Source organism: Castanea sativa, chromosome 11 (assembly GCF_040712315.1).
Source record: "Castanea sativa cultivar Marrone di Chiusa Pesio chromosome 11, ASM4071231v1".
Lineage (NCBI taxonomy): Eukaryota > Viridiplantae > Streptophyta > Magnoliopsida > Fagales > Fagaceae > Castanea > Castanea sativa.
The window spans coordinates 67,843,678-67,854,968 of NC_134023.1; the positions used below are offsets into that span (position 1 = coordinate 67,843,678).

Consider the following 11,291-nt stretch of genomic DNA (forward strand, 5'->3'; position numbering starts at 1 on the left):
TGACAATACATAATAAAACCATTCATAATTATTTTAGAAAAAATGTTTATATACAGCTTGGGTCGTAGGAATTTTTATTCGACTTTGTGATACTACAAGTTCTCAAAGAGATTTTTTTAGGGGGAAAAGAAGTGCGAAAACTAAATTTTTTCCTAGTAGTAACATACTTACATTGTAGACAATTTTTACAAACACAAACATTGAGTTATTCGAAAAAAAGGAATCCTCTTGATACTAACTAGCCATGGAAGAGACTAAACCACCTGCCAAGTTTTATGCCTTGACTAACTACCCATTGTCTAAATCACAATGATCACTGTGAAGTACTGGGCAGGCTGGAGTCATGATGCACATCATAGCTAACAAAATCACAGCCAACAAAGCCTGTACAAACTAACATAGAAAATAAACCAAGTATGCATGGTTGAAATTTTGCCCACCACCAAGTTATGTGATTTAATTGCTGTCAGTAAAATCTGCTTCGATCACATCATCACCATCAGCTGTTTTCCCAGTTGATCTTGATGACCCTGGTGCAGTAGCAGAAGCAGGATCAGCATCCGGTTGGCCAGGTTGGCTATAGATTGACTGTCCTAGTTGCATTACTTCTTGATTTAGTGCAGCCATTGCATCTTTAATGCCTTTGGTTGATCCACCAGAAATTGCATCCCTGAGCTCTTTCACTTTAGCCTCTACTTTCTCCTTGACTGGGCCAGGAACTTTGTCTCCCAGCTCTTTAAGTTGCTACTCAGTTTGGTACAATACTGAGTCTGCTTGGTTCTTTGTGTCTATGGCATCCCTCTTTTCCTTGTTTTCCTTTGCAAACTTCTCAGCTTCTTTAACCATCTTATCCACCTGCAGTTTTATTTATTTATTTTGTACATCCAAAGTTGGGATTTAGTAACATAAATAGAATCGGTTTATATGTGGTAATAATAGCTTCAACAATAACAAGTAGTAGAACATCCTTTTATCATGGTTGTTATGTGAAAAAGCATAGCTACTTGAAATGCTGAGATTCAGAAAGAAAAGAAAGATATAGGTTCTTTGGAGAACATGGTAGCATCATTGAAGGGGATAACAAATAAAATTAAATATAAGAAAAAAAGACCCCAAAGTTAAAAGATCAAAAAAGAAAAACAAATTAGCATCATTTTTCAATGAATTAGCAGAAAAACAAGAAGAAAAAATATCATTTTTTTGCCAACAATGGCTATGGTTCTAGGAGTATAATATATGTAACCAGTAAACCAGCAAATAGCTCTAACACAAATTTTTCTTGATTTACTTGGTATGTAGTGAATCTCGTGATGTTTATTCTTTTGAGCTATTATGAAGGTTGAGGAATAGGTATAAGGGTCCTTTTGGTATGAAATGTTTATTCCTCACTTTAAGGGAATCTTTGAAACGAAAATGCAATCAAACAACTAATTAGCTATAGAATGGGTATTCCATTTTTGAGTCTATTCCTATTCACCAAACATGCAGTCAATGTGTGCACAGTGCACTAGTCAAATTGGTTACTGATGATGGAGTCAAACAAGATTGTGTTTTATGGTTCTAGCACTATAATACATGTTAGCAGCATATAGCAATAATACACAAATTATTCTTGATTTACTTGGTGTTTGGTGACAAAATCTCTCATAGATCTGCAGTTGCATTTATTATGCATATTCAGTTATTTCTTGTGTAGTTAATTAATTATAGTCAGCTAAGATAGGTTATGCTTAGGCTATTCAAACCCACAAATTAACCACACATATTGATTTCAAACTCATTTAAATAACAAATCTGATTTGAACTACAACTAACTATCTCAAGTTTGAAAAGGTAACAAACCCTCTTCATAACAATAGTTTTTAGAAACATACCTCGTCACTTGGCAAGGTGCTAGCACCAGTTATGGTGATGTCCTGCTTCTTTCCGGTTCCCTTGTCAATAGCGGTTACAGAAAGGTTGCCATTAGCATCAATATCAAATTTCACCTCAATTTGAGGAACCCCACGCGGGGCAGGTGGGATTCCATATAAGCGAAAGCTTCCAAGGGATTTGTTATCCCTCACAAACTCTCTCTCACCCTGACAGACATTAATCTCTACACTAGTCTGCCCATCTGCCGCAGTGGAGAGCACCTCTGATTTGGAAGTTGGCAAAGTTGTGTTCTTTGGGATAATCTTTGTCATTACACCACCCAAAGTTTCGAGTCCCAGAGACAATGGAGTGACATCCAAGAGCAAAATGTCACTAACTTCTCCAGCTAAAACACCAGCCTAAAAAAAAAAATTGACCAAAATAAATATTGATGCCTCAACAATTTATGCAATATCAATAAGTATTATAGCAGATAATATCAGAAATAGAGATACATAGTCATTTATTTTTCAAATAGACTAAGAAAAAAAATAGAGTGCGTTAACATAATTGTTAAATAATTTAATTCACCATTTCTAGTACCTTAAGCTATTAGAACAAGTAGTAATTTACCTTCATATCAGAGAGTTCAACTGCTCTACCTCCTATTAAAAAAATTAAAAAATCTTACATGTTGCAACCCACTTAAGTGGTAGTTTATCTCAACAAGATAAGGACAAACCTGAACTGCAGCCCCAAGAGCAACAACTTCATCAGGATTTACAGTCACATTGGGTTCTTTTCCAGTCATCTTCCTCACAAGCTCCTGAACAGCTGGGATGCGAGTAGAACCACCAACAAGGATCACTTCATCTAAATCTTTGAAGGAAAGATTTGCATCTTTCAAGGCAGTTTCAACTGGTCTTCGTAGCCTAAGAAAAAAATAGATTTCAGTTGTAATCCACTGAACTTCTGCAGGCAGATAGGTATTCATATTGGCAAAAACATACTGTTTTAAATCAATCGGCAGCAAACTCCAGTAATGGAAATAAAACACACTGATATTTCATATGAGAATTATTCCATTTTGGAACATGCATTGAGGGCAACCACAGAGTAGCAGTTTTCAACTTACATACCTGTCTAGCAAATCTGAACATAATTCTTCAAATTTGACCCTTGTCAGGGTGGTGTCAATGTGTTTTGGGCCATCCGCAGTGGCAGTAATGAAAGGTAAACTGTAACAAAAGAAAGCTTTTCCTCAGTGATCATGACAAAGAGAGAGATCCATTCATAGAAAGAAGGCAAAGAAATTGTCACATACCTAATACTGGTCTGAGTTAGAGATGACAGCTCCATCTTTGCTTTCTCTGCAGTCTCTGTGAGACGTTGTAGAGCTTGCTTGTCTTTCAGAAGGTCTATTCCTTCATCTCTTTTAAAGTTTTGGGCAAGCCAATCAACTATTCTCTGTTTTTAAGATTATAGAATATAGACGTGTAATTTTAGTAACAACTAACAGACCAGAAAACAAAGAATAGCAAAAGCTCTATTCATTTGTCTTGTTCAAACCTTGTCAAAATCATCTCCTCCTAGATGAGTGTCCCCTGATGTGGAAAGTACCTCAAATACTCCATCTCCAACCTCAAGAACTGCAGATTTAAAACATAACAGAGTACAACAATCACTGACTAACAATTTCCTTGTGCACCAAAAGAAAACAAGTGGAAAATCACATCTGATGAGTATTATTGTGCTATTTTTAGAAAACTATAGTCCATATATTTATAATACTGGTAAAAATATCGCTTATATATGCTGTTTAATTGAATTAAAGGACCGGGATCCAATAGCAATGGTAACAAAAAGGTAAAAAAGTAGTGAAAGGGCAGTGTTCAAATGATTGTATGCTACCTTACTACTGTTGTATTAATTCAAAAACCTTTTAAGAGGTCAGATGTTTCAAAACCATAAGGTCCAGGTCACTCTTTTAATCTATAAAACTGCTTTTGGAAGATTGAATTTCGGGAATCACAAAATACCACATGTTCACCGAATGCTCATTGACACACATGGATTGTCACATTACCACCTTGTGCTTGTTAATTTGTTTCATAATTCATATATATTCCTAAGAGGCTAAGACTTTCCCAAATTCTTTTTTGGCAATCTCCCCCAACACAATACCTTAACATAATACTTAAAATCACAGTTGGGGAGCAGATGACAATGCAGCAAGATAGGTAAAACCTTTTACAACACTGTAAATAAAGCTTCCAAACTGCAGCTGAAAGAACAACATCTGAACCTGAGCTATAGTTCATGCAACGGTATAATCCCACAGACTAGAAAAAATGACTATGCCTTGTAAAGATCGGCCAACATTTATCTAAAGACAATGACACCAAGAAATTCCTGAACTAGAAATCCATTTCAGAAATTTCTCCTAAAACAAAAATAGCTTGATTTCAAATTACATTAAAGGGCATAGCAAAATCAATTAAAACGTTCAAATCATTGCCCAAAAATCCCAAAATGCTATAGAGAGAAGTCCTGACTCAATTCATGAGAAAATTTGAGGCATGCTGATTATTTCTGATTGGTCCTGGTTTGTTTTTTGCAATTTGGTTGTGTCAGAAATATATATATATATATATATATATATATATATATATATATATATATATATATATATGTATGTGTGTGTGTGTGTGTGTGTGTGTGTGTGTGTGTAATTTGTAGAGGATGACGGAAGCTTTAATTGGTTCTTTTGCTAACAGCCAAGCTGCTAGTTGCTCTTTATCAACAATAATGGTCCGTTTGGATTGAGGGAGAGGGAGGGAGAGTAGAGTAGAGCAGAATAGATTTAACACAAAATTAGCTTATTTTTAGCCAACACTACTCTACTCTCCTCTACTCCCCCTTCTTTCCCCCTCCATCCAAACAGGCCATAAGTCCCAAAGGGGCTCATCTATTTTTGGAAGTCCCAAGTGGTCAATGCAGTCATCAAGCTGAATTGCATTGAGGAACCCAATGTACAACACCAAAGAACAAATGAATAAAGATAGTGAACGAGAGGAAATCTGTTATTGTTAACCTATGGTCAAGCATGTAAGTTATCAACAATGCATCCATGTTATCTAATACCTAACACAGATAGGAATAGATACAAGAATAGAAGGCACACCAAAATGTTGAGGAATCACTCACACATGTAGTCATCTCATTTGTGTTATTGCATACCCCCAGCTCTCAGATAGTCAAGCTGGGAAGAATTTCAAACATTAATATTTGTCAAACTCACTGAATTATAACACATTGAATGAGTGACTTGTAACTTGTAAACCTCCAATTTAACAGGCATTTGAGGCAGTGACCAGAACAACTACATAGGGGATAACCCAAAAGATTCTACTTTGCATATGCAAATGGAACAGCCTGACTACAATCCACAGGGAAAATTCTGTACAAAATAAGTAAAAACAAACATATGAGGTCGATTAGCAGGAGAGAAGAAAAAAGTCAAAGAACTCTGTCTTACTCCTCTCATAAAGGGGTTACGGGTGAGATTTTTCAACTGGGTGTGCACTGTGCACTTAACTTACCAATAACATAATAATAATAATAATAATAATAATAATAATAATAATAATCCAATAAGAGGAGTAACAAAGCAATTGGCATACCTGAAACGTCAAAAGTACCACCTCCAAGGTCAAAAACCAGAATGGTCTCATTGTTTTTCTTCTCAAACCCATAAGCAAGCGAAGCAGCAGTAGGTTCATTGATTATTCGCAGGACGTCTAACCCTGCAATGCGACCTGCATCTTTCGTAGCTGTCCTCTGCGAATCATTGAAGTATGCTGGCACTGTGATCACTGCTTTACTCACCCCATCATTCAGAAACTTGGATGCATCCTCCACAAGCTTCCTCAATACCTGTGCAGAAATCTCCTCAGCTGCAAATTGCTTGCCTATGGCTGGACACTCGAGCTTCACATTGCCATTTTCATCCCGCACGACCTTGTATGACACCTATATTGGAATATTGGAATAATGGTTAAATGATTAAATTCACACTAATTTATCATAGTATTAAACAATTGATCCAAAATTCCTATCTCTAATCAGTCAACTACTAGTTAAAATATTATAAAGATTAACAATTTAAGCTTTTTCAATAAGTAATAGTTTCTCATGATATAAGACATCAGATGATCCAAATTCAAATTATCTCCAACATACTAATAATTAAATGATTTTATTAAACATTGTCTATCATGATATCTGAACATGTGATAGCATACTAATGGTTATAAGAATACAAAATTATCAAAATTTACCATTTAAGTGATAGTTTATTATGATTGCATAACAAGTAACATCTAATCCAAATTCAAATCCTATCTATTATCTACTAGTATTTAAATCATTAAACTTTACAGTCATTTATAATATAATATTTTGATTCAAAAAAAGACCATTCAAGATTAATCTAAAAATTGGGTTTCGATCAAACAAATACCAGAACATGTCACGGTATCCAACAAAGCAATCCTAAGTTCCTATCTCCAAATAGCATACTAATAGTTAAAAGATCATTAAAATTCACAGTATAAGCCCTAGTGAATACTAATCCAAATACAAATTCTGTCTCTAATCTACAAATTCTGCCTCCAATTTACAAATGGTCAAGTTAAAATACTAACTTTACAGTAAAAACTTTTAAGAAAAGTGATAAATTACCAACCTGTTTGGCCTCGTCGTCAACCTCAGACATCTTCCTCCCAATAAACCTTTTCACAGAAAAGAAAGTGTTCTCAGGATTCACCACAGCTTGTCTCTTAGCAATTTGCCCAACAAGCTTATCACCATTCTTAGTGTACGCCACCACAGATGGTGTCGTTCTCTGCCCCTCAGCATTAGTCACAATCGTTGGCTTCCCACCTTCCATGGCAGCCACTGCACTGTTAGTTGTCCCCAAGTCAATACCAACCACTTTCTCACACACCACCACATTGTTGTTCCCATTTCTCCTCCTCCTTCTACTACTACTACAACTACTCCATTTCGTTTTTGGTTGCTGACCCAAGAACAAGTTTATTGAGCTGGTTATGGTACACCAAGTTTTTTTGCTTGGATTATGGGAACATGAAGGATAGAAGTGGATATGGGTTGGTGTTAAAGTTGCCATTTTTTTTTTTCCCTTTTGGGTTTGCTATTTGCAAAGACTTGAACTTTTTGTGTTTGTGTGATAATGCAAAGAGTGTTTTGGGTTTTGTAATAAGAAAGAGATATCCATGTGGGCACTTCTGGAATGCTCTGGGTTTGCTTAGTTCTGTCACTTGCTGAGACTGTGTAGAAGGTTTGGATTTTTTGGAGGAACAATAAAGAAGCCCCTAGAAAGTCGAAAGCTTGGGACTTTGAACTATTTCTAGGATTCTCTTTTGCACGTGTGACATGGTTCAAGGATTGGGAAGAGTAAAGATTAAAAAAAAATCTTTTAAATTTTTTTTTTTTTTGAAGATTGAAAATAGAAAATCTCTTGGTCATTAGATGGTAGCGACAGAGAACTAGAGAATGTTAAGGGTTCGTTCAACCCAACAACTTGGCTAATTTGGCCCAACCCAATATCTAGGATTTGGATTTGTAAGATTTTTAACCCAAGTAATCTAACTCAATCAATATTATTAATAGTTTTAAAAATATATATTTTTTAATTTATTAGTTTGATTTATTTTGGATTTTGGGATTTAGTTTAAGCTTTAGAGTGAAATAGTTTAATTTATTTTGGTATTTTTTTAAACTTAGTTTTGAAGAAATTGGAATATATTAGGCTCAATTGTTGTAATTATTAATTAATTAAAAGACATGAATTATTGCTGAATAACAACTTAATTATTTTAAGGATAAAATATCATTTTCGTTCCTAAACTTTTAAAAGTTTTTTTTTTCATCCCCTAAACTTTGCAAAACGTTATAGCTTTCGTCCTTTTGTCAATATCCGTTAGTTTATGTCTTATGTAGCCTAACGGTGTGCTGACATAGCATACGAGTTAAACCAAACTGTTTAATTTTTTTTATGAGAACTTTTTTTTTTTTTTTTCAAGAATCCTCATCATTCATTCAATCAATGTATTATTTGAACATTCGACCATAGCATTTGTGGTCATATGTCATTGAGAGGTGTTACGTTTACAACATTTTTACAACAATTTTACAACAAATCATAGGTAGTTAGTTGTTATAAGTTCAAATTTGAATCTAACATTAAGATTACTTTTTTGCCCCAACAATAATAACCAGTAACAACCTACCACTAAGGATTTGTTGTAAAAATATTGTAAAAATATTGTGAACATATCATTTCTCTATGTCATTCTCCCCAAACCGTTTAATTTTAAAAAGTATGGACACTTGGCATGCAATTATTTGCACACATGGAATAAATATTACAGTGAGACAAAAATACCCCACTCCCATTGATTTGCCTTACCTTGCCTCACTTCTCTCTTTTTGCTTATGGTAGGCAAAATTCTATATTTTTTAGGAATTTCGTCAAGCACATAATCAATAAATCAACCAAATAACCAATAGAAGTATAGAACAATATTCATTTAACAAACCCAAATCACAAAGCTCTATCCTAATACCATATCCACCACAATTGCGCAACTTCTAAAATAAATAAAAGGAAAAAGCCAAATACACAGTGACACGCACAGAGAACCAAAGGGATGCTTGAACTTGAAAGAGATTATGGCCATGGATTTCTCTGCTACTGCTTTAGTAACAACAGTGTCATAGAAGAAATTTTATTTATTTATTTATTTTAAGAACTGGGTTTATGGCCATGGATTTCTCTACTTTGTTTTATGCTTGTTGGATATTTGATTTTTACCGTAAAGCACTAAAGCTCCACTGAGATAGTGAGGGGTATTTTTGTCTCAATGGAATATGTAATCCATATGTGCTACTAATTGCATGCCAAGCGGCCATACTTTTTAAAATTAAATGGTTTGGTATAACTCATATTCTATGTCAGCACACCGTTAGCCGAAGTAGGACATAAACTAACAAATATTGACAAAAGGATGAAAAGTATAACATTTTATAAAGTTTTGGGAGGAAAACGAATTTTTATACAAGTTTAGAGATGAAAATGATATTTTACCCTTATTTTTATTAGGTCTAACCCAATTCTCACGTGTTGGGTTGCTTTTAAAGATAACATGAATTGGATTAGCTTGGAGATTTCTCAACTCAAAAAGTACTGGTTGAGTTGAAAATACTACAAATCCAATCTGACCTGACTTACACAAACTCCATCTCAGTCAATTGAAAGAAATTAAGCCTTTTTGTTCAAGAAATATGAGGTAATAATGTTCTTTGAGCTAAGATTTTCCAATTTCCACTAAAAACAATTCTTGAAATTTAAGCCCATATGCAAAAGAAATTTCTTTTAGTAGTTACATTCAACTTAAATATCGTACGCTAGAAAAATTGAAAGAAGTAAGAAGTAAAATAAAAAATAGAAATGAAAATTGGAGTATGAAGAATGAACCACTGAAATAATACACTTACAAACCTTCTAATGGAGATATATTAATACTAATAGTATAGTATAATATAATTGGTACATTCGAGTTTATTTGGAAACAACTTATTTAGTTGAAATTGAAAACTTTTTGCTAAAAGTATTATAAATAAAGCTAAAGAATAGTTGAAATAGTACAGTAAAACTCATGAATAGTATCAAAACGTGCAATGAGATCATGAATAGGAGCAAAAATAAGCTAAACAGGAAAAAAAAAAAAAAAAAAAAAAAGCTTTTTACGCCAATGTCATACAAAACATGAGAATGCATGATGATGTGCAAAAAGTGAAAGGGAAATTAACAAAATTAATGTGATTTGCTCTAATTCAAACTTAATTTGCGCATTAAAATTGCGGACATGATATTAACCTTTAACAATTACAGTGTGTGTTTTTAAATAAAGACATTGCCCCATGACTCAAAAAAGTGACGACGATATAGCTTCAATCAAATTAATTCTTAACAAATAGGAATTTGCAAATTGTGGGTGAGGGTTGTTTTTGGGAGCCCCTTTGTCCTCCATCTAAGTTGCGCAAGAAAAACTCAAAGCCAATCCTAGAAAACAGTGAAATTTCAGAGTTTTTTTGTCCAAGTGTAGATAACCCAATCTTGTTCTGGGTTTTTTTTTTATTATTTATTTATTTATTTTAATTATATAATCATTTTCCATTCTCCCAAGAAAATTATTTACACAATAATACATCCATATAATTTTTTCCACGTCCAAATTTGTAACGTGATACTTCAAAATGAAGAAAAGGACCATAATAAGACCATTTTTACTGGTTTATCATTTTAATGCTTCATTGTTCGGAGTGTGTCATGGCCTGTAACGAAATAAGTTTAGAGATAGTAACTTGTAACCCAAGCCTCTCAACTCCAACAATTAAAGTCTACGTTGTCCCTCATTGCCACTCTCTTCAAAGTGATTTACATTTTATGCTTATACAAGAAAAGTTCAAAGAAAATATTTTGGGTTAAACTTGTGTCTAGTGTATCAGTATACTAGATAAATTGGGATTTAGACATGTATCCAATTATGGACACGTATCTGAATTCTACCGTGTCTAATGCATTATTACTTTGAACACAAGCTGTGTCCATCTTGTAAAACATGCACGCGACAACAATGTGAAATTTCTCTATACAAAAGGAAAAAAAAATTCATGACATGTTAGATGATAAAAAGCTTGTATCTAACACTATAAATGATAACAATCTTGTAAGCCAAGTATCTAACACTTCGTATACACAAATGTCCTCATAAATATTAGAAAAAATAAAACATTCGTAGAGAATGCCTACTTAGCTTATTAAACCTAGGGAACAAGCTAATATGTGAACATTATTATCTATCTTGGCGTGTTTTGACCAACTCAATATTATTTGTTAATCAACATATCTGTACTAAATTAATCATGATATCATATAGGTTGCTCCTCAAAAGATTAATTCGATCATGAAAATTAGAAAGCTAAGATTTTATGTGGCCTTGGCATTAGATATATATATATGTATTTTTCTGAAAAATTATCACATTCAAGCTAATTCACGTAGAGTCATAGGAACTAGTATGCATTTGACCTATTTATTATGTCAGTGGTTTATCCTATGACTAATATATAGGTTATATACAAATCTATTATTATATTAAAAAAAAACCATAATTCATCCTTATAATCTCATTGGTAAACAAAATTAGTAATCAAACTCAAAAGGATGAACCATTGACATAACACAATGTATTCCACCTCTTAGATAGAAATAAAAACTAAGATATGAAATTTACTTGATATCTTAGCCTCTAATGTACTAATTTGGCCAACAAGAGAAATCGACCAAA

The 11,291-nt window shown here is 33.5% G+C and overlaps 1 protein-coding gene across 1 annotated transcript; it reads right to left on the minus strand.

The window, feature by feature from the left end:
* Positions 1-7,260, minus strand: LOC142617653 (stromal 70 kDa heat shock-related protein, chloroplastic-like). Its single transcript, XM_075790609.1, has 8 exons — positions 6,602-7,260; positions 5,538-5,886; positions 3,424-3,503; positions 3,179-3,321; positions 2,994-3,092; positions 2,597-2,786; positions 1,875-2,273; positions 1-855 (listed from the first exon to the last, which is right to left on the minus strand). The coding sequence occupies exons 1-8, from the start codon at positions 7,043-7,045 to the stop codon at positions 745-747; spliced, it is 1,815 nt and encodes a 604-aa protein (XP_075646724.1). The 5' UTR covers positions 7,046-7,260; the 3' UTR covers positions 1-744.
* Positions 7,261-11,291: the final 4,031 nt, after the last annotated feature.

Bases quoted from the DNA above. Each gene is read 5' to 3' on its own strand.
- LOC142617653 (XM_075790609.1), bottom strand. From the start codon at position 7,045: ATGGCAACTTTAACACCAACCCATATCCACTTCTATCCTTCATGTTCC. The intron at 3,093-3,178 runs GTATGTGACAAT...CTTTTGTTACAG, and splicing joins CTAACTCAGACCAGTATTAG to TTTACCTTTCATTACTGCCA. The intron at 2,274-2,596 runs GTTTGTCCTTAT...TTTTTTTTTTAG, and splicing joins CTCTTGGGGCTGCAGTTCAG to GCTGGTGTTTTAGCTGGAGA.